This window comes from Stegostoma tigrinum, chromosome 5 (genome assembly GCF_030684315.1).
Source record: "Stegostoma tigrinum isolate sSteTig4 chromosome 5, sSteTig4.hap1, whole genome shotgun sequence".
Taxonomy (NCBI): domain Eukaryota; kingdom Metazoa; phylum Chordata; class Chondrichthyes; order Orectolobiformes; family Stegostomatidae; genus Stegostoma; species Stegostoma tigrinum.
This window is the reverse complement of record NC_081358.1, coordinates 11808462-11832371: the sequence shown is the minus strand read 5'-3', so window position 1 is coordinate 11832371 and position 23910 is coordinate 11808462. Positions and strand designations below refer to the sequence as shown.

Genomic DNA, 23910 nt, shown 5'->3' with positions numbered 1-23910 from the left:
ATTGTACTCTGGAATCCCCTGTGAATGCAGAGTGATCATTTCCTGGCTTATTTAAGCCAAGAAATGTTTGTTCTTTCTTTGTACCCTGCAGTGATATCAACTGCTCCAAGGCTCATAACTCTTAATACTTTGAGGCTTTATTTAAATGGTAAAGTGCATGAAATCCATAAATACCTGCAGGTTTTAAGCAGCACTGGAAAATTGCATTATGTGATTCCAACAAACACTGACTGAGAATGTGCAGCACTAAAATACCTGGTGTCCACTCATTAAAATAATTCCTATGATGAATGTCCACAAATGAAGTAAACTGCACACACTTCATATTTTTACCAACCCCTGTAAAATAATCATACTATCTATGCACAAATGATCTGGAAGCCGTTCGAACACGAAAAAATGTCCGTTTATGAAGAGTATTGTACTGCTCAATAAGGTACCAATGTCTCATTTGTGACTTGTTTCCTCCCAATTTATCTGTAAGCCTGAGTGGTCTTTGTATCACCAATTTTGAACTTGCACAAGTAGTCCAAAATATTAAGGAATCTGCCTGAGTTTATTCCAGTTCATCTGGTTGTATACAGTGGCCAAAGATCTCATAGCAAATACATGTGCACAACAATAATTTAATTCTAAACTGAACCTGTGAGAGAAAAACCTACAGCTTACACATCTCAAACAGCTCAACAATATAAATTCTTTTCGTGTATCTATAAAAACATTACAGAAAATGAGATTTTAAAGAGGTCCATATGCTCATTCAAGTAATGTTAAAATTGTTGTTTCTCATTGATAAGAGTTGAAATTAAAGTAAAACTGTTTGAGTTGGAGCTGCTGAAGTTGGAAGTATGCTACAGATGTGAGATTTTAAGATTATGTTTTCAGATTGTCTCTTTAACTTGTTAAAATGGAAAAATGGAGCAGTGAAGTGTTATGAATTTTGTCTGACAACAAGCCTCTGTGAACATGGTTGTTAAAGATTCAAGCTGGGCATTGGGGGGTAAACAGTGGTGATTTTACTGGATCTAAGGTGCAAAATGTTCACACTTGTAAGCAATGACCAACGCAGTTGTGCTCTAGGTGAATAGACTGTTATTCTTCAAGCCCTAGGGACATATTAGGAATGTCAAAGTTTGTGAATGGTATAATAATCAATTCTGTGTGAGTAAGCAAAAAGCCAAAATAACAGACTATCTTTCTGTTACAAGCATTAAGATTTATAACAAAATATGTTGACCAAGTACACTGTTTGTAAATTATTTTGTAGGTCTTCCCTGTAACTGTGCTGACCAGTTTGTACCGGTTTGTGCTCATAATGGACGTACATACCCAAGTGCTTGTATTGCAAGATGTGTTGGACTGCAAGACAATCAATTTGAATTCGGACCTTGTAAATCCAAAGATCCATGCACTCCCAATCCATGTTCCAAAAGTCAAAGGTACCAAAATTTTCTTTATGAATTGATTTTTGTTCAAATTAATTGCAGCACCTAGCAAATTTTCTGGGCTGGCAGTTATATATAAATCACTGTCTCAAAAATGTGCTTGTAACCAAGGATGCCTGCCGTTCTTAGCTATGACTTTTGAGTTTAGTCATTTCTAATCATTTGAATTTCCTGATCACTCAATCTTATTTGAGTCTGGTAAATTTTCTGCATTATGATTGTTGAGTAGCCGAGAATTATTCTGGAAAGATTTTCTTCAGGATGCAGCTGTAAGCTTTGTTGGCTTATGATGGAGCAAAGGGGGAAATGCTTTGAGGTTCAAATTAGAAGAAGAGAAAGGGTGTGGAAGATTAACATGAAAGAATAGGAACATGGCCATGAAGGGATTTGAAATTGAGAGCCAGTAGCAAAGCTGGGTCAATGATGAAGGACACATAGCTGTTGCAGTTTATGGTTGTTGGAAAGATAGAAGGAAGAGTGTTAAAGTCATGAAGTTATTGATGTGTGTATATATGTATCTAAGAGTTTGTGTTTGCATTCAACACAATCACTAATTCGAAAGTAAGAATCTTGATAATAGATCACAAATACCTTTTAAAGTTCAACATAGGATAAGTCAATATAAAGTCTGCGTATTTTCACATTTAACTGCACATGTTGATGCTCGAGAAGGTGTTATCAGATTTCCTCTGTTCTGGACCATTGACTTTAGCAGTGTCAGTTTTGAGCTGCAGAACATGGCAACTCATTCAAGGCAGCATGTTTTAAAAAAAAGTTTGACAACGAAAGGATTACATTCTTTGTTAATGATTTTGAAAATCTGTGTAAATCTCCTCTGAGCTGGCTTTTCTCCAAGGAGTGCTGTCCCAACTTCTTCAGTCTGTCCTCATGACTGAAGTTTCTCAATTTTAGAATAATTGTTATAAATCACATTTCTGATGCATTTGCAACTTTCCAGTAATGTATGTTAGTAACTGTATGCAGTACTCATGTTGAGATCGAAAAAGTGTCTTGTATAATTTCATCATCACCTCCTTGCTTTTGTACTCCATGCCCATTTCAATAAAGCGCAAGATACACTATGCTTTATTAGATGCTCTCTCCATCTATCCTGCCACCTTCAGTAATATAGAACATAGAACATAGAACAGTATAGCACAGAACAGGCCCTTCAGCCCACAATGTTGTGCCGACCATTGATCCTCATGTATGCACCCTCAAATGTCTGTGACCATATACATGTCCAGCAGTCTCTTAAATGACCCCAATGACCTTGCTTCCACAACTGCTGCTGGCAACGCATTCCATGCTCTCACAACTCTCTGCGTAAAGAACCTGCCTCTGACATCCCCTCGATACTTTCCACCAACCAGCTTAAAACTATGACCCCTCGTGCTAGCCATTTCTGCCCTGGGAAATAGTCTCTGGCTATCAACTCTATCTATGCCTCTCATTATCTTGTATACCTCAATTAGGTCCCCTCTCCTCCTCCTTTTCTCCAATGAAAAGAGACCGAGCTCAGTCAACCTCTCTTCATAAGATAAGCCCTCCAGTCCAGGCAGCATCCTGGTAAACCTCCTCTGAACCCTCTCCAAAGCATCCACATCTTTCCTATAATAGGGCGCCCAGAACTGGACGCAGTATTCCAAGTGCGGTCTAACCAAAGTTTTATAGAGCTGCAACAAGATCTCACGACTCTTAAACTCAATCCCCCTGTTAATGAAAGCCAAAACACCATATGCTTTCTTAACAACCCTGTCCACTTGGGTGGCCATTTTAAGGGATCTATGTATCTGCACACCAAGATCCCTCTGTTCCTCCACGCTGCCAAGAATCCTATCCTTAATCCTGTACTCAGCTTTCAAATTCGACCTTCCAAAATGCATCACCTCGCATTTATCCAGGTTGAACTCCATCTGCCACCTCTCAGCCCTATAGACTCTGGTCTCTCTGCTTCTGCATCTGCACCCCCGTCAGAATTGTACCCCCTAGTTTATGTTGTCTTTCTGTGTTCAGTGTTTCACATTTATTAAATTTGGTTTTGAAAGAATGAACACGCTGCTCTAGAAGCGCCAAAAAATTCCAAATGCTTGTAATCCTTTGTATAAACAAATTTCTGTCTACCCTCCCATTCACTTATTTTTATGATTGTTAAATTTGGGATTTCAAAATCTCTCTCAAGTGCCTGTATGCCAACTACATCCTGACTGAAGCTAACTGCAATTGCTAATTTGTGTTCTTACTGCATCTTCACCATGTAATATGAGCAAAGCGGAATAGGTTCCTCGGCCTGATCTGCTGTTCAATAAGATTAAGGACTGTAGAAGCAGCTTACCACCACTGTCTGGGCAAATAAGGGATCGGAAATAAATGCTAGCCTGCCAATATTCACTTGAACAAAAAAAAACTTGAATCCGTGTTCCTGCCTGCCCCTGAAAACGCCTCTCCCTATTTCCTTACAAGAATCTGACCACTTCTTCTGTAAAAAGATTCAGGGACCCTCATCCACAAACTTTTCAGGAAGAGCGATCCAAGACTCGGAGAGAAAAAAAAATCATCTAATCTCTCTACTAAATGGGAAACCCCTTGTCTTTAAACAGTGACCCCAGTTCTTGACTGTCCTATAAGAGGAAATATTCTCTGTGCATCCATACTGCTGCCCCACAACTATGTTTTCTCTCCCATGCTCTCATGCACTCTCTCTCCTTCTTTTACATTCTCTCTCTCTCTCTCTCTCTCTCTCTCTCTCTCTCTCTCTCTCTCTCTCTCTCTCTCTCTGTATCGTTTTATCCCTGTTCCACGCAAAGATTTTGTGTTTCAGTCAAGCTGCCTGTTGTTCTTCTAAAGTTGTGCAGATGTAAGCTTAGCTTGTCTAACCTTGCCACTGAAGATAGCCTGCCCATTCCAGTTATTTTTCTGGTAAACCTTCTCTGAGCTCCTTTTGAACAAATTTACATCCTTCCTTAAATAACATGACCATTATTGTACACGGTACTTAACTGGTGGTCTTACAGGCCCTGCAAAATGAAATGTAACCTTCCTACTTTTGCAATCAATTCCTGACACAATAAATTATAACATTCTGTGAGCTTTCCTAATGTCTTGCTGCACCTGCTCTAGTTTTATTTGTTGCCTTAAATTTCTACCCTTTATCCCTTCGTGTCATTGTTTACTATTCCTACTTTAATACTTTGCACTTGACCTTGGCTCCACTGTTTGATTTACCTTCCCAAATTTGATTCCTTGCTTCCACTATGTAGGTTATAATTCTCCCTACTTCTCTAAATATGAGGCTTGCAAGGTTGGCATTGTTCAGGTGGAGCCTGTCCCATCATTTCCTTCCCAAATTCCCCAGTACTGGTGCCAGTGCCCCACAAAACAGAGCCCACTTCTCCCACACTAGTCTTTGAGCCACACAGTCATCTGTCCATGAATTTCACTCAACCTCTCTGGTTGACATGCAAGAACGTTACCAACTAAGCCACAGTTAGCACACTGATGTAATAAACTTGTCAACAGAATAAGATTATTAATAATATTAGCAGTACTTACATAGATATGAAATTCACAAAGGGACAGAAAGCAGGGTAACAGCTGTGAAAGGATTTTTGGGACTGGTGTGAATTGTGCAGTGTTGACCCAAGTCAATGTAAGGACTATAAAATGTGGGGCTGGATGAACACAGCAGGCCAAGCAGCATCTCAGGAGCACAAAAGCCTCAACCTCTCCACCCCTCTCACCCACTCCAACCTCTCCCCCGCAGAACGGGCAGCCCTCCGCTCCAACCCCAACCTCACCATCAAACCCGCAGACAAGGGTGGCGCAGTGGTAGTATGGCGTACTGACCTCTACATCGCCGAGGCCAGACGCCAACTTTCCGACACCACCTCCTACCGCCTCCTCGATCATGACCCCACACCCGAGCACCAAACCATCATCTCCAACACCATTCATGACCTCATCACCTCAGGGGACCTCCCACCCACAGCCTCCAACCTCATTGTTCCCCAACCCCGCACGGCCCGTTTCTATCTCCTTCCCAAAATCCACAAACCTGCCTGCCCCGGTCGACCCATCGTCTCAGCCTGCTCCTGCCCCACCGAACTCATCTCCACCTATCTGGACTCCATTTTCTCCCCTTTGGTCCAGGAACTCCCCACCTATGTCCGTGACACCACCCACGCCCTCCACCTCCTCCAGGACTTCCAATTCCCTGGCCCCCAACACCTCATATTCACCATGGACGTCCAGTCCCTGTACACCTGCATTCCGCATGGAGATGGCCTCAAGGCCCTCCGCTTCTTCCTGTCCCGCAGGCCCGACCAGGCCCCCTCCACCGACACTCTCATCCGCCTAGCGGAACTCGTCCTCACACTCAACAACTTCTCTTTTGACTCCTCCCACTTCCTACAGACTAAGGGGGTGGCCATGGGCACCCGCATGGGCCCCAGCTATGCCTGCCTCTTTGTAGGTTACGTGGAACAGTCCATCTTCCGCACCTACACAGGCCCCAAACCCCACCTCTTCCTCCGGTACATTGATGACTGTATCGGCGCCGCCTCTTGCTCCCCAGAGGAGCTCGAACAGTTCATCCACTTCACCAACACCTTCCACCCCAACCTTCAGTTCACCTGGGCCATCTCCAGCACATCCCTCACCTTCCTGGACCTCTCAGTCTCCATCTCAGGCAACCAGCTTGTAACTGATGTCCATTTCAAGCCCACCGACTCCCACAGCTACCTAGAATACACCTCCTCCCACCCACCCTCCTGCAAAAATTCCATCCCCTATTCCCAATTCCTCCGCCTCCGCCGCATCTGCTCCCACGATAAGACATTCCACTCCCGCACATCCCAGATATCCAAGTTCTTTAAGGACCGCAACTTTCCCCCCACGGTGATTGAGAACGCCCTTGACCGCGTCTCCCGCATCTCCCGCGACACATCCCTCACACCCCGCCCCCGCCACAACCGCCCCAAGAGGATCCCCCTCGTTCTCACACACCACCCTACCAACCTCCGGATACAACGCATTATCCTCCGACACTTCCGCCATTTACAATCCGACCCCACCACCCAAGACATTTTTCCATCCCCTCCCCTGTCTGCTTTCCGGAGAGACCACTCTCTCCGTGACTCCCTTGTTCGCTCCACACTGCCCTCCAACCCCACCATACCCGGCACCTTCCCCTGCAACCGCAGGAAATGCTACACTTGTCCCCACACCTCCTCCCTCACCCCCATCCCAGGCCCCAAGATGACATTCCACATTAAGCAGAGGTTCACCTGCACATCTGCCAATGTGGTATACTGCATCCACTGTACCCGGTGCGGCTTCCTCTACATTGGGGAAACCAAGCGGAGGCTTGGGGACCGCTTTGCAGAACACCTCCGCTCAGTTCGTAACAAACAACTGCACCTCCCAGTCGCAAACCATTTCCACTCCCCCTCCCATTCTCTTGATGACATGTCCATCATGGGCCTCCTGCACTGCCACAATGATGCCACCCGAAGGTTGCAGGAACAGCAACTTATATTCCGCCTGGGAACCCTGCAGCCATATGGTATCAATGTGGACTTCACCAGTTTCAAAATCTCCCCTTCCCCCACTGCATCCCTAAACCAGCCCAGTTCATCCCCTCCCCCCACTGCACCACACAACCAGCCCAGCTCTTCCCCCCCAAACACTGCATCCCAAAACCAGTCCAACCTGTCTCTGCCTCCCTAACCGGTTCTTCCTCTCACCCATCCCTTCCTCCCACCCCAAGCCGCACCCCCAGCTACCTACTAACCTCATCCCACCTCCTTGACCTGTCTGTCTTCCCTGGACTGACCTATCCCCTCCCTACCTCCCCACCTACACCCTCTCCACCTATCTTCTTTACTCTCCATCTTCGGTCCGCCTCCCCCTCTCTCCCTATTTATTCCAGTTCCCTCCCCCCATCCCCCTCTCTGATGAAGGGTCTAGGCCCGATACGTCAGCTTTTGTGCTCCTGAGATGCTGCTTGGCCTGCTGTGTTCATCCAGCCCCACGTTTTATTATCTTGGAATCTCCAGCATCTGCAGTTCCCATTATCTCTCAATGTAAGGACTGCTCTTTTTCATATATGTTAATGAGCTCTATTTAGGTGCACAGAGCTTTCCTAAAGTTTGCTGATGACAGAAAATTTACAAATGTAGTAAATATTGAGAAGGATAATAACAGAAGTCAGGAAGGCATAGACAGACACAAACAATATTTATTGCAGAATGGTGTGAAGTTATGTATCTTGACAGGAAAATGTGGAGAGGTACTTTGAACTAAATATTACAGTTTTAAAGACTGTAGGGAGAAAATGAAAAGACTGGTGCTTTTTTACCCTGTACCATCAGGGGTTGAGGGGTAACCTTATAAAACTTTGTAAAAATCATGAGAGTTAAGGATAGGATGAAGAGCCACGGTCTTTTTTCCTAGGGTAAGGGAACTTAGGACTAGAGGTTTAAGGTGAGAGGGGAAAGATTTTAAAAGGACCTGAAGGGTAACGTTTTCATACAGAGGGTGGTATATATTTGGAATGAGCTGCAAGAGGTGGTGAAGGCAGGTACAATTACAACACTTAAAAAGCATCTGGATGGGTCCATGAATAGGAAGGGTTTAGAAGAATATGGGCCAAATGCTAGCAAATGGGACTAGGTCAGTTTTGTATATTTGATCAGCACAGAGGAGTTGGATCAAAGGGCCTGTTTCTGTACTGTATTACTCTGTAATTACTGTATTCTAAGGAACTTTGAGTTTTTGAAGCTGACAGGGGACATTTGTTCCAAATGGAATACAGAATCCTTGGCTTTGTAAATAGGGCATTTAATACAATTACTTTGTTATGCTAGTGGTAATGGGAACTGCAGATGCTGGAGAATCCAAGATAACAAAGTGTGGAGCTGGATGAACACAGCAGGCCAAGGCAGCACCTTAGGACCACAAAAACTGACGTTTCAGGCCTAGACCCTTCATCAGAGAGGGGGATGGGGAGAGAGAACTAGAATAAATAGGGAGAGAGGGTGAGGTGGACCGAAGATGGAGAGAAAAGAAGATAGGTGGAGAGAGTATAGGTGAGGAGGTAGGGAGGGGATAGGTCAGTCCAGGGAAGACGGACAGGTCAAGGAGGCGGGATGAGGTTAGTAGGTAGGAAATGGAGGTGCGGCTTGAGGTGGGAGAAAGGGATGGGTGAGAGGAAGAACAGGTTAGGGAAGCGCAGACAGGCTGGGCTGGTTTTGGGATGCATTAGGGGGAGGGGACGAACTGGGCTGGTTGTGTGATGCAGTGGGGGGAGGGGAGATTTTGAAGCTTGTGAAGTCCACATTGATACCATTGGGCTGCAGGGTTCCCAAGCGGAATATGAGTTGCTGTTCCTGCAACCTTCGGGTGGCATCATTGTGGCACTGCAGGAGGCCCATGATGGACACGTCGTCTGAGGAATGGGAGGGGGAGTGGAAATGGTTCGCGACTGGGAGGTGCAGTTGTTTGTTGCGAACAGAGCGGAGGTGTTCTGCAAAGCAGTCCCCAAGCCTCCGCTTGGTTTCCCCAGTGTAGAGGAAGCCACACTGGGTACAGTGGATACAATATACCACATTGGCAGATGTGCAGGTGAACATCTGCTTGACATGGAAGGTCATCTTGGGACCTGGGATGGGGGTGAGGGAGGTGGTGTAGGGGCAAGTGTAGCATTTCTTGCGGCTGCAGGGGAAGGTGCTGGGTGTGGTGGGGTTGGAGGGGAGTGTGGAGCGGACAAGGGAGTCACGGAGAGAGTGGTCTCTCCGGAAAGCAGACAAGGGTGGGGATGGAAAAATAGCTTTGGTGGTGGGGTTGGATTGTAAATGGTGGAAGTGTCGGAGGATGATGCGTTGTATCCGGAGGTTGGTGGGGTGGTGTGTGAGAATGAGGGGTATCCTCTTTGGGCAGTTGCGGCGGGGGCGGGGTGTGAGGGATGTGTTGCGAGAGACGCGGTCAAGGGCGTTCTCGATCACCAGGGGGAAAGTTGCGGTCCTTGAAGAATGTGGACATCTGGGATGTGCGGGAGTGGAATGCCTCATCCTGGGAGCAGATGCGGCGGAGGCGGAGGAATTGGGAATAGGGGATGGAATTTTTGCAGGAGGGTGGGTGGGAGGACGTGTATTCTAGGTAGCTGTGGGAGTCAGTGGGCTTGAAATGGACATCAGTTTCTAGCTGGTTACCTGAGATGGAGACTGAGAGGCCCTGGAAGGTGAAGGATGTGTTGGAGATGGCCCAGGTGAACTTGAGGTTGGAGTGGAAGGTGTTGGTGAAGTGGATGAACTGTTCGAGCTCCTCTGGGGAGCAAGAGGCGGCGCCGATACAGTCATCAATGTAACGGAGGAAGAGGTGGGGTTTAGGACCTGTGTAGGTGCGGAAGAGGGACTGTTCCACGTAACCTACAAAGAGGCAGGCATAGCTTGGGTCCATGCGGGTACCCATGGCCACCCCCTCTGACTCTCCATCTTCGGTCCGCCTCCCCCCGTCTCCCTATTTATTCCAGTTCCGTCTTCCCAACCCCCTCTCTGATGGAGGGTCTGGGTCCGAAACGTCAGCTTTTGTGCTCCTAAGGTGCTGCTTGGCCTGCTGTGTTCATCCAGCTCCACACTTTGTTACTTTGTTTTGCTAAATGGGTAGAAAATGTTGATTCAGTCCCACTTGCAGTATTCTGGCCAGTGCTGGGTATCACACTTTAGGAGAATGCCCAGAACTTTGAAATGTTACAAAGGACATTTACTAGAAATGTGTGAGGGATAAAGGACTTCTCTGTACAGACTAGAAAAACTGACATTGTTTCCCTTAAAACAATGGTGATTAAGGGAAGATTTCATTAGAAATGTTCAAAATATTAAAGATTGAGACTAAGAAGAAATTGTTTCCGTTGTCAGAAGACTTGGCAACTAGGCTACAATTGTATGAGCGAAAATGAGGTAACATGAAGAAAAAATAGTTCACATAGCTAGTTGGTATAATCTAGAAAACACTACTGAGAAGAAAATGCCAGCAGTAACTTTCAGAACAAAACTGCTAAAGTGCTTAGAAAGGGAAAACAATGCTGGATTTTGTGCAGAGAAGTCAAAGGAGTAATTAGATAATTTTTAAGAACTGGCAAACATCCCATGGGTCAAACATTAATCACCATTGTATCATTTATTGATATTAATGGGTTTTGCATTGTTAACAAATTAAAACAATGAACAAGACTAACAGCAGCTGGAAGGCGATTCACTGAACTCATGCCTGAGATGGAGGGATTGTTTCCTCAGTAAAGTTAAAGCAAATTGTGGTCTATACTCTTGGAGTCTAAAATAATAAGAAATTACTTTATTGAAACATAAGATTCTGGGTTGATTTGAAGTAGATATTCTCCCTTGAAGTCTGGAACTGGATTATTGGTATGATAGGAACAGACCCTACACTTGCCTCTATCACCTCCAACTACACATCCCAAAGCCCAATTAAACTCAAAACTCTGATCTGACACCCCAAGATCCGACACCCTGCGCCCGCCACCACCCCCCCTCCCCCCCCAAAGTTAGTTTGTTTAAAATCACACAAAGGGTGGTGAGTACCTGGAATGCATTGCCAGAGGCGGTGGTGGAATCAGACATAATAGCAGCATTCAAGGAGCACCTGGATGAATGCATGAATAGGAAGGGTGTAGAGGGATATGGATTCTGTAAAAGAAGACAGTTTTAGTGTGGAAGAGCAAAATGTGGTGGCACAGGTTAGGAGGGTCGAAGGGCCGATTCCTGTTCAGTATTGTTCTTTATTCTTTGTTCTTTGATTTCCAGCACCTGCAGTTCTTTGTTTTTTTTATCGTTATTTCATTAAGTTTCAAGTCTGTGACAGTGCAGCTACAGGGAAGACTCTCCTATTTCCACATATAGCAATTAAATAAATATCCAGGTAATCATTCCTTATAATCTTAATTGCAAGAAACTGTTCACCAAGTTATTGAAACAATTCCTCTACTCTTCTTTTGAATAACTGGCAAAATACTTTTTTCCATTCATTCAAAGGTCAATTTCGGGCTTAATCAATAGTCGGTACCTTTGTCACTCCAGCATTGCCTCTGTGCTACACTGAAGTGCTAATCTAATCTGTATGGTCAAGAGCTGAAGTGAGAAATGAATGCCTGATATTCTGACTTGACTGAGAGTGCAACTACTAAACTAAAGCTGACACTTTAAGTTGGAACAGTTGTTCCCGATGTCTGTTTCATTTGACAAATTTATTTTTGCTTTGTTTCTAAGTAAATTCTAAAAATTCTGTGTTCAAAAGAAAAATTACATTTTGTTTTTAAAAGGTGTATTCCAAAGCCAAAGGTTTGTCTGACTAGCATTGCATTGCTTGATTGTGACCAATACGAGTGTATCTCAAGATCAATGAGTTGTGAGCTGCTTCCAGTTGAACCTGTTTGTGATACAGAAAACGTGGAACACTCCAATCGGTGTGCCTTGTACCAAAGAGCCAAAACATTATCCTACATGGGCCCATGCCAGGTATGAATACACTAATTTCACTACCTTCAGGCAACTTTATTGCTGCCTGTACTTGTAGTTATGATGGAGAGAGACTGACTGACTAACTAATGTAAGAGAAGTTGGCCCCTAGCACTTTTGGCTACTTCAACCGGTTCTAAATGCCACACCTACTTCATATTGTGTTTGGGCATCTGTTGAAGATTGTCATAAATTCTCATGGATGAAGTCATTCAATCTTAACTCTTTTTCTAATTCTTTTTGGAATGATGACAGCACTTCAAAAAAACTTTTCCCTTGGCCTTGGTGAATTCCCCACAGTAGACCAAGTTAGAAGCCTGCAAGTGTAATTGAGTCCAAATCATACTTACTCCTGTCTGGTTCCTTAACTCCTGCAGAATGTAAGGAATCCTGATAATTAGGCTTTTAATATCCTATATTAGCTCTGTAGCACTTTCCTATATCCTTCAAACGTTACACTTTGTTAACTTGACTGAGTTATTTTCATTTCCATTTTAAATTTAGTTTTTACATTGTACTTAGCCAGAAATTGTCATGTGTTATATTTCTGCTTTCTTAGTTACAGCTTTCAAAAACTGAGTTGCCCAAGGTTGTCTGATATTTGCATTGTCATTAAAAAAAACACAGTTGTCCATGTCTCTGTAAGTAGAGTTAATGCACTTCTTATGATGCATATGCAGTTAAGGTATAGGAGCTACAGTAGGCCATTTGGACTTGGAGCCTATTCTACCATTCAAAATAATGGCTGATCTTCTGTTTCAAATTCACTTTCCCTCACTATTCCTGTAACCTTCAGTTACCAAAAATATTAACCTTTGTCTTGAATGTACGCTAACTGATGGCCCACAGCTTTCTGGAATCAGAATTCCAAACATTGGCAATCTTTTGAGTGAAGAAATTTCTCCCTATCTTAGTTTCACAAGCGAACCTGATTCTGAGACTGACCTCATGTTCTACAGTCCCCAGCAAAAGAAAGCAAGATCTCAGCATTTTTCCCGTTCAGAATTTATTTTCTTGCAGTTGAAGCAGCTCTCATTCTTTAAGCGCCTAGTCTAAGCCTTTCATCCCAGGAATCAATTTAATGAACCTTCGCTGCACTCTGTCTAGGGGGAGTATATCTGTCCTTGCGTAAAGAAACCAAAACTTCACACAGTGCAGATGTGACTCCATCAGTACTCTGTACAATTATAGTAAAATTCCTTCCAACATACAATTGATATTTGTAACTGAACACTATACATGCCTATTAAACCCTGTACAAGGATACCCAGGTCCCTCTGAATGCAAGCATTTCCTAGTCTATCATCATCCAAACAATATTCAGCACATTCATTTTTCTAATCATCAATATGTATAATTCACACTGCTGGAGGGTTGTTTTTTGGATTGGAGGCCTGTGACTAACGGTTTTCACAGGGATCAATACAGGGTCCACTTTTGTTTATCATTTATGTGAATGATTTGGATGAGAATATGGGAGGCGTCATTACTAAATTTGCAAATGACACCAAAATTGGTGATATAGTGGATGCTGAAGTAATTTGCCTATGATTACAAAGAGATCTGCATCAGTTAGGTCTCTGATGAAGAGTCTAGGCCCGAAACGTCAGCTTTTGTGCTCCTGAGATGCTGCTTGGCCTGCTGTGTTCATCCAGCTTCACACTTTATTATCTTGGATTCTCCAGCATCTGCAGTTCCCATTATCACTGCATCAATTAGATCAATGGGCTGAGGAATGGCAGATGGAGTTTAATTTGGATAAATGTAAGGTATTGCATTTTGGTAAAACAAACAAGGGCAGGACTTACAAAATTAATGTTAGGGCCCTGGGTAGTGTTGCAGAACAGAGACCGAGGGGTTCATGTGCATAATTCTTTGAAATTTGTGCCACAGGTAGACCAGGTGGTTAAGAAGACATTTAGCATGCTTGCCTTCATTGCTCAAACTACTGAGTATAGGAGTTGTGATATTATGTTGAGGTTGTACAGGATGTTGGTGAGGCTTCTTTTGGAATACTGCGTGTAGATCTGGTTGCCCTGCTATCGGAAGGATATTATTAAATTGGGGAGGGTTCAGAAAAGATTTACCAGGAAGTTGCTGGGAATGGAGAGTGTAAGTTATAAAAATAGGCTGGATAGGCTGGGACTTTTTACAATGGAATGTAGGGGAGTGACCTGACAGAAGCTAATAAAATCATGAGGGGCATAGAAAAGGTGAATAGCAAGGGTCTTTTTCCTAGACTGAAGGAGTTCAAAACTAGGGACCATATTTCTAAGGTAAAAGGAGAAAGTTTTTAAAAAGGCTATGAGGGAGAAGTTTTTTTACACAGAGTTGCTTCTGTGCAGAATGAATTGTCAGAGGAAGTGATGGATGTAGGTACAGTTACAACATTTTAAAAATATTTGGACAGGTACATGAATAGCAAAGGTTTAGAGGGGTATGGGCCAAACACAGGCAAGTATGATTAGTTTAGTTTGGGAACATAGTCGGAATGGACTAGTTGGAGTGAAGGGTCTGTTTCCATGCTGTGTGATTCTATGACATTACATCTATATTCCTAATCCCCAAACCTGCTCAGTAACCCCCTCAAAGTCACTGATTTGTAAATAGCTGAGGCTCAAGTACTGATCCTTGTGGTACTCTGCTGTACAATCAGCCAACCTGGAAACATCCTTTTACAACCACTTTTTCTGATCATTAACTGATGCTCAATCCCATGAATCCTAGTTATCTATGTAGGTTGGGTGCTTTCGCCATGGCCTGTTTCCACACTGTAGAGATTCTGTGATTCTAATATTCTATAATGACCATTTGTGTGGTACCTTTTTTAGTAAAGCAAATGTACAATATCCATTAGTTCCCTTCCTTATCCATTCTTTTAATGGTCTTCAATTTCCATATCTTCAAAAAAAAACTTGACATTTGATAAACACAAATTCCCTTTCACAGATCCACGTTTAATCATATTAGGATCTTCTAAATGCTCTGCTATCATATCCTATATTATAGATTTGATTATTAAGCTCACTACTTTATTTCCCCTCTCTTCCTGCTTTCTTAAAGAGCTATGCTATGAGACCATTTCTCAGTAACTGTTCTAGAATTTCGGGAATTCTAAACGATCAAAAGTGCATGCAAGGTAACAAAGTGTGAAGCTGGATGAACATAGCAGGCCAAGCAGCATCTTAGGAGCACAAAAGCTGACGTTTCGGGCCTAGACCCTTAATCAATGCCTGCAACATCTTTGCAGGTGTCTCTTCTAAAACCCTAGGATGCAGATCATAATAAATCAGTCTTGTTCATTTCTCTTATATTAATACTTGTCAATTTAAGTTCTTCCATCTTGCTAGACGCTGGGTTCACCATTACTGGGGATTTTGTTTTCTTTTAGTGTAAAGGCAGATGCAATACTTGTTTCCTAATCCTCTGTTTCTGATGGGTCCACAGTTGGTTTTAATAATCTCTGATGCCTATTCAAATGTTTACAGCTTGTTTTTATGTCATTGCTAATCTATTCTCCTATTCTCTTTTCTTTTTCCTCAGCAGTCTTTTGGCACTTTGCTGGCGCCTGCTTAATGATCACTCTTAGCACTCTTTTAACAACATTATCAACCTCTTCCTTTGATCTAATGTTATTTTAAGCTCGCCTTGTAAGCTTTATATGTTGGGTTTGTTATGCCTTAAAGGAAAATATATTTGCAGATTATTATTTCTTGAAATGCTAGTCTTTGCTTATCTATGATCATTTCTTTTAATGCATTTTACCAAACTACCTTTGTCAATTCTTCCATCTCAACTACATAACTTAATTCTTTGATTTATGTTCCTAGTTTTGGACTTAACTAAATCACTAGAAAATTCTTTCATATTGACTCATTCGTTCTCAGAGACTGCTTAACAGGTTATTATTTGAGCCTTTTTGGACAATACCAGTTCAAACAATAGCCTGTAACCCCTATGGTTTACTTATGATTAAAGTCTGCATGATTACAATGTTGTCCATGTTGTACGTATGTTTTTTTGCTTTATATTTTGCCAAGTATATTTGGGTGCTGCTTTGTTCGATTCTGCCTTTAAATGACTTGCTAATTTAAAATGATGGCAGAAATATTGCTGTCAAAATAACAGTGAGGCTACTAGTGCTTACTGTTATTGAAGTGCACCTATCAAAGCGTAGGTAGATGTGAGATCAAATGTAGAAATCACAATGATGCTGCCAGAGATCCACCACATTGCTGTTACGTATGACCCTCCATTCAAATGGATGAAAGGTATATTTGCATGGTATGTTTGCTGTAACCTTTCTCATGAAAGTTAAATCAAGTCATTTCAAGTCTAAATACCTTTTAATGACCTACAGGGTGTTAATTACTGCATTAAATTGTCTGGTGCTGAAAATTAACTGTTACAACCCACCACATTTTCTGCTGTTAGTTTCAGTCCAATTTATTTTTCCCTTGTTATTTCTCTTTGTTTTCTGATCTGAAATTTCATTCACCTACTGTAGTTTGCATTTCCTTTTCCAAAATTTTGCATGACTTACAATTCATCAGTCAAATCGTAGCGCGCATGGTGGCTCAGTGGTTAGTACTGCTACTTCACAGTGCTAGGGACCCAGGTTCATTTCAACTCTCGGGCAACTGTCTGTGTGGAACTTGTACATGCTCCCTGTGTCTGCGTGGATTTCCTCTGGGTGCTCCAGTTTCCTTCCACTGTCCAAAGATGCTAAATTGCCCATAGTGTCCTGGGATCTGCAGGCAGGTTGGGTTTACCATGGGAAATGCAGAGTTATGGGGACAGCATGGGGGGTCGGTCTGGGTGGAATGCTCTTTGGGGGTTGAGGAGTGTGCACTGTAGACTAGATGGGCCAAATGTCCTGCTTCCACACCGTTGAGGTCCTATGATTCAAATTACATAAGATGATGTTTGCTTGTCTGCTCAGTCAGTTGCCAGATGTCCTGTATAGATTGAAAGATCCTGTTTCAAATAAATTAATAATCTTGTTACGCCCGCTCTCCCCAGTCTAAGTTTTAAAATCTAAGTTACATTGTACAATGGTTGTGAGATAGCAGTAAGATGAGTGCACCAACTAAAATTCTAGGATTTAAAAATAACTCCCTTTTTAACAAGGTTAAACTTAACTGACTACTCAAACTTGCTCTGAGCTGTTCTAATATCTAATGTTAACCAGTTAATAAAAATGTTTGCATCCATGTTTAATTTGTTTTTAATACAATAAATTTGGACCAATGTTTTCAAAGTGACCAGTTTATGGTTTAGACTTTGTGCGTAATAAAAACCAAAAGAACTACAGATGCTGTAAATCAGGAATGAAAACAAAGTTGCTGGAAAAGCTCAGCAAGTCTGGCAGCATCTGAAGGAAAAACAGAGTTAATGTTTCGGGCCCAGTGACCCTTCCTCAGAACTGATGAAGGCTCAGAGGAAGGGTCACCGGACCTGAAATGTTAACTCTGTTTTTTTCCTTCACAGATGCTGCCAGACCCGCTGAGCTTTTCTGGCAACTTTGTTTTTGTTTATGTACGCGATGTTAGTTTTACTAATAATTTTAGTTATGAAATAAAGTACGATATTTCACATGAAATAATTCATATTTTATTGAAAGCTTTGTTTTTGGTTTTGTCTTTCCTTTGAAGGATATATGTAGGCAGCAGTCTGTCTGTGGTCATAATGGTGAGACCTATGATAACGTATGTGCTGCTTACTCCGATCGTGTGGCAGTGGATTATGTTGGACGTTGCCAAGCTGTAGGCATTCTCCCCAGTAACAATTCTCACCCAGAGTGCTCATCTGTCACATGTTCACCGCTCCCCAGCAATGGATGCAAACCTGTCACTCCACCCGGTAAAGAAAAAGTCTAACCTTGTCTTCTCTAGAACTGGAAATTTGATTAGCTGTTTCTTGTTAAGTTCTGACACATGTTGACATTCATCTCGAACTCTCATATATAGATGCTTCAACTGGTCATATTCCCCTTTATGACACTTGGTGAGAAAGATCATTTGGGTGAAGAGAGCAGAGAAATATTTTACATGAAAAATGGTATACCTTTTAACTGCGCGTTGTTTATTTGATACTTAACTGCCCATCAATTCATTTAAATGGGTATGATTTATTATAGACATGTGCCCCTCTTGCCAGATTTGCCTGTGTTTTGTCCTGATGATCCTTTTCACCTGAGTGTTAATCCGGCCAAGTTTCCAATACTGGCTCACACCAAAAAACACTTACAACTCTTTTCCTGTAAACAGTTGAATGTTTTACTTAGTAAAACAATGTTGCTTTTAAGAAAAAAAAAGTTGGAAAATTGTTGATGTCTTCCAGGAGCCTGTTGCCCACTGTGTGCTGGAATGCTACGTGTATTATGGAGCAAAGATCAGTTGGACCGCCTTGCGAAGGTAATTTGTAAACGTAGAATTAAAGGAAATAGCTTCACGTTAATTTAAGAGTATAATTGACTAAAGTGGTTAATCTCTGTCACAGTTGTTTCCAAACATCTCTTTGTCAAGGAAACTCTACAATTATTCATCCAGATCTAGACAACCCTTGTCCAAGCTTCAACAGAAGCAGAGCCGAGTCTTACTATCTCCCGATAGTTTTCTCATATCAAATTTTACTTGGGTGGATATATCCATAATTTAAAATGGTTTTATCTTGGCTGTATCTCGAGTTTATTTCTGTTGTTGATGTAAAACAATACACAATTTTATATACAGACAATTATGTATAAAATAAGGCCAGCTGGTTACTTGGGTAAAAGTCAGTAATCCTGCATTTATTATAACCTGTTTAACATAATGTGGATGGGTGCCGCCCGTTTAAGTTAACGAGATCAAGTGCAACCGAATAGAAATTTTGCAGATTGGGGTATATGTGTTTACAAGTTAATCATATCAGAATCCCCACTGTTTTCAAATGTCAAATGGACGTAACTTACCTTCATAAGTCTTGTGGGGGCAGAAGCAGGATTTTTACGTATAAATATTGTATGAACAACTCACTAGGATGAGAGATTAATGTTTGACCTGATTAGTGAAAAGGCTGAAAATGAGATTGCATGTCTGATGAGCAAAAGTTGAGATGTTGCAACATGCTTTGGAAATATGAGTACTGCTGATTTTCTTGTCCAAGTCAGTATTTCTTCACCCTGTGACATGTGAGGAAATCTATGGATTTGAAGTGCCTAAAAGATTAAGAACACTGAAGACATTATTCAACAATTACTTCTGAAATTGATTAAAATCGAATCAAGGACTAGAGGGCATCAGTTTAAGATAAGAGGGGAAACAATTCAAAGTGAGAGGAGGAAAGTTTATGGGAGATATGCGTGGTAAGTTCTTTGCGCAGTGGGTGGTGGGTGCCTGGAACACGTTGCCAGCAGAGGTGGTAGACGCAGACACAATAGTGTCTTTTAAGATGTATCTAGACAGGTACATGGATGGGCAGGGAGCAAAGGGATACAGACCCTTAGAAAATAGATGATAGGTTTAGACAGAGGATCTGGATCGGCGCAGGCTTGGAGGGCCGAAGGGCCTGTTCCTGTGCTGTAATTTTCTTCGTTCTTCGTTCTTTGTTTTAAAAAATGTCAATGTATACTTTTGATGTATGATTAAAAGTCATGCAAGTAAATTTTATATTCGTGACATCCATGATCTCTTCCCCTCACTTTTGTTACCATAGCTGAAGTTATCTTGCTCATACATTACTTCATTGAGCCTTAATACGACACTTATTTCTCTGTCTTGGAGACTTCAGCTATTAACAAACAGTTGGCCACAACTGCTTAGTTTTGTGTTTGTCAAACATTTTAGCCTCTTTGAAATGTTAAAGTTATGCTCTTAACACATTCTTGGCATTTTGAGATCTGCTTTAGAAGTTCTGAACAACTTCCCTTGTACTTCTAACTGAGCAAAAAATCTTTTTTGAAACCTCCAAATGTTTTAATTTCGGTTGGCAAAGCATAGCCTTAACTACCATAAAAGTAAACTAGTAGCGATGTTCTCATTAGATCAGGCAGCCTATGTGGAGACGGAAATGCAGTTAACATTTAGGTTATGACTTTACATCAGGACTTGCAGCCATCTATTTTACCATGGAATTCGATTAATAACTAATGAAACGAAAGTAACTATTAGTAACTAATGAATTCTGTCACGGGAAATCTTTTCCAAGATGTGAACAGACATTCCAGAAATTAAATAGCTTTATTAAGTACATGTCTCCAATAAAATGTTAACTCATTTTGTGTTGCTAATATTTAAATGATAATAACAGAACATATTTTGTAGTTTGAGGGTTGTATAAGACACTTCCTAGGTATTAACTTTATTTAAGGCTTGTGCTTCATTAAATTGAAACTGACTGAAGTTAGCATACCAACATACGATATACCACCAAAGGGGATTTGGTATAGTGCAGATATTTGCAACTAAGGTTCTAGATGTTTGTTTAGGATTTTGAACAATACCTGCAAAATTTAAAAATACCCTTCATTTCATATCAAACCTACAGTGTGGAAGCAAGCCATCGAGTCTACACCAACCCTCCAAAGAGCGTCCCACCCAGACCCACCCAACCCTAGGCATTATGGGCAATTTGGCGTAGCCAATCCACCTAACCTGCACATCTTTGGATTGTGGGAGGAAACCCATACAGACACGGGGAGAATGTGCAAACTCCGCACAGTCACCCAAGTCTGGAATCAAACCCAGGTCCCTGGTGCTATGAGAGATAATCTGAGATAATAAAGTGTGGAGCTGGATGAACACAGCAGGCCAAGCAGCATCTTAGGAGCACAAAAGCTGACATTTCGGGCCTAGACCGTCCTTCAGAACAAGGGGAGGGGGAGAGGATTCTGAAATAAATAGGGAGAGAGGGTGAGGCAGATCGAAGATGGATAGAGGAGAAGATAGGTGGAGAGGAGATAGACAAGGCGGGGATGGAGCCAATAGAGGTGACTGTAGATGAGGAGATAGGGAGGGGATAGGTCAATCCACGGAGGACGGACAGGTCAAGGGGGCGGGATGAGGTTAGTAGGTAGGAAATGGAGGTGTAGCTTGAGGTGGGAGGAAGGGATAGGTGAGAGGAAGAACAGGTTTGGGAGGTGGGGATGAGCTGGGCTGGTTTTGGGATGCAGTGGGGGGAGGGGAGATTTTGAAGCTTGTGAAATCCACATTGATACCATTGGGCTGCTGTGTTCCCAAGCGGAATATGAGTTGCTGTTCCTGCAACCTTCGGGTGGCATCATTATGGCGCTGCAAGAGCCCCAAGATGGACATGTCGTCTAAGGAATGGTAGGGGGAGTTGAAATGGTTCGTGACTGGGAGGTGCAGTTGTTTATTGTGAACTGAGCGTAGGCATTCTGCAAAGCAGCCCCCGAGCTTCCGCTTGGTTTCCACAGTGTAGAGGAGGCTACAGCGGATGCAGTATACTACAATGGCAGATGTGCAGATGAACATCTGCTTGATATGGAAAGTCTTCTTGGGACCTGGGATGGGGGTGAGGGAGGCAGTATGGGGACAAGTGTAGCACTTCCTGCAACTGCAGGGGAAGTGCTGGGTGTGGTGGGGTTGGAGGGGAGTGTGGAGCGGACAAGGGATTCCCGGAGAGAGTGGTCCCTCCGGAAAACAGACAAGGGTGGGGATGGAAAAATGTCTTTAGTGGTGGGGTCGGATTGCAGATGGCGGAAGTGTCGGAGAATGATGGTTGGATTGCAGATGGTGGAATCTTCAAAATCTCCCCTCCCGCTACGTGTCCCAAAACCAGCCCAACTCGTCCCCGCCTCCCTAACCTGTTTTTCCTCTCACCTATCCCCTCCTCCCACCTCAAGCTGCACCTCCTTTTCCTTCCTGCTAATCTCATCCTGCCCTCTTGACCTGTCCGTCCTCCCCGGACTGACCTAATCCCCTCCCTACCTCCCCACCTCCCCACCTACACTCTCTCCTCTACTGCCTCCATCCCTGCCTCGTTAACTTGTCTGTCTCCTCTCCACCTCTCTTGTCCTCTATCCATCTTTGATCCGCCTCCCCCTCTCTCCCTATTTATTTCAGAACCCTCTCTCCCTCCTCCTTTTCTGATGAAGGGTCTAGGCCCAAAACATCAGCTTTTGTGCTCCTAAGATGCTGCTTGGCCTGCTGTGTTCATCCAGCTCCACGCTTTGTTATCCCTGGTGCTATGAGGCAGCCGTGCTAAAAACTGAGCCATTGTGCCGCCTTAAGTTGCTGAAGTTGCATGACTATCTTCCATGTGTTGTGTTCTGCTGAATCATACTTGTTCCATTTCCCTTTTACCTGTTCAATTTCTTTTCCACCTAAAAGTTTGCTCTGCTGCTTTAGGTTCCTGGGCTACAGTTACAATTTTCGATATATATTATACAAACTCTTAGGATCATGGACCCAGGTCAGACCTGTAACTGGGTTTTCGCCCACTGCCTGTATTTCTTAACAGATTGCCATTCCCTTTGTTTAACAGATCATTAGGTTTGATATCATAATCTCTCCCAACTCTGTCTGGGGATTGGCCGGTTGAACTTCCAATTGTTATGAAGTTGTGTAGAGTAATCGTGAAATGGAAGGCAGAAGGCGTTTGATTTGAGAACAGCAGAAGAACAGCGTGTAGACTTTGAAAGACTAAGTTTTAATTTTTTCTTATTACTTGGGTTTATGTAAATGGGGCATGTGTTTATTGGAACAGCATACCAGTAGAATTTAGTTCAGTTAGAGAATGGTTAGTAATCAAGGGGGAATTGTTTGGTTTGTTAGTAATTGTGTTAATTTGTTCAACGTTAGGGTTAAATAAATGAATTGTTACTTGTTACTTATAAAGTGAATATCAGGGATTTTCTGTCATTTAACCTCTCCTTCTCTGGAACACTTCAACAGGTTAGGCAACATGAAGCAAGCTTCTCTGAGTATTTTGGGTGTAATTATTAGAAGGGAACCTCTACTCCCACGGTAACAGATTGCGGGCTTGTGTTTTGATTTTAATTATCAGAGGGGTTCAACCTCCTCTTCCTAACACAATCAACTTACCATGCCTAATTTGTGTGATCAGATTTCTTCCAGTTATATCTATTATCTCATATGAATGAAATTGAATATATTGTACTCAACTCGATGGGAAATGTATTATAGATTTTGGTTACTAACATATAACCAGAGTGTATTAAAGATAGTATTAACTTTGCTAGTGTAGACATTTCTGCTCTGCTACTAACTTGAGTCTCAATCGTTTTGGATTGGTAAATGGAACATACCGACACACACACATGCCAGTTGACAAAGTGAAAAGATTCTGATTAAGGTACTTTATTTAGGATATCTAAATGGTTGACATAGACGAGTTGGACCAAGGAGTCTTTTTCCGTGCTGTATGTCTCTCTGACTCTATGAATGCCATGCTATTGATGAAACAGAATACTCTTGTTCATGGTAAATTAGAAGTATGCCTTTCAGCCCCTCAAAGCAGCTCTACCAACCAGTTGGGTAAAGGCTGATCTCTACCATGACCACAGTTAAAAGTTTAGAAGCTTGAAATATAATTGTTTTAATAGTTAATTATCACAAGATCACAGTCAGTTATTGGATTATGAATTTTTTCATATTGAACATTTGTTTTCTTTACAGTTAAATGGGGGACGACCAGTCTCTGTACACGACATCATTTATATTTTGCGTTTCCATGTTTCCGTACCTCAGTGTGATGTTTTTGGCTACCTTAGTATAGAATCTGACCTCGTGATCCTCATCATTCCAGTTGATCAAGATCCAACAACATTACAAGTATGTGTATAAATATTGTGTACACTTTGATATGTAATAGGGAAAAGTATGTACACAGTAAATGTTCTGTGGAAAATTTGTTTTGTTTAGTAATTCATCTGTATAATTCAAAGTCTTCTATTAATGTGTATGATC

The 23910-nt window shown here is 42.4% G+C and overlaps 1 protein-coding gene across 2 annotated transcripts in view; it reads left to right on the top strand.

Annotated features, from left to right (window-relative positions):
* Window positions 1–23910, top strand: part of reck (reversion-inducing-cysteine-rich protein with kazal motifs) — a 174604-nt gene that overhangs the window by 135006 nt on the left and 15688 nt on the right. For both annotated transcript variants that reach the window (XM_048529019.2, XM_048529021.2), the window contains 5 exons: window positions 1268–1439; window positions 11782–11977; window positions 17632–17839; window positions 18320–18393; window positions 23620–23775. In XM_048529019.2, the coding sequence (XP_048384976.2) occupies window positions 1268–1439; window positions 11782–11977; window positions 17632–17839; window positions 18320–18393; window positions 23620–23775 (806 nt within the window). The remainder of the gene's footprint in view (window positions 1–1267; window positions 1440–11781; window positions 11978–17631; window positions 17840–18319; window positions 18394–23619; window positions 23776–23910) is intronic.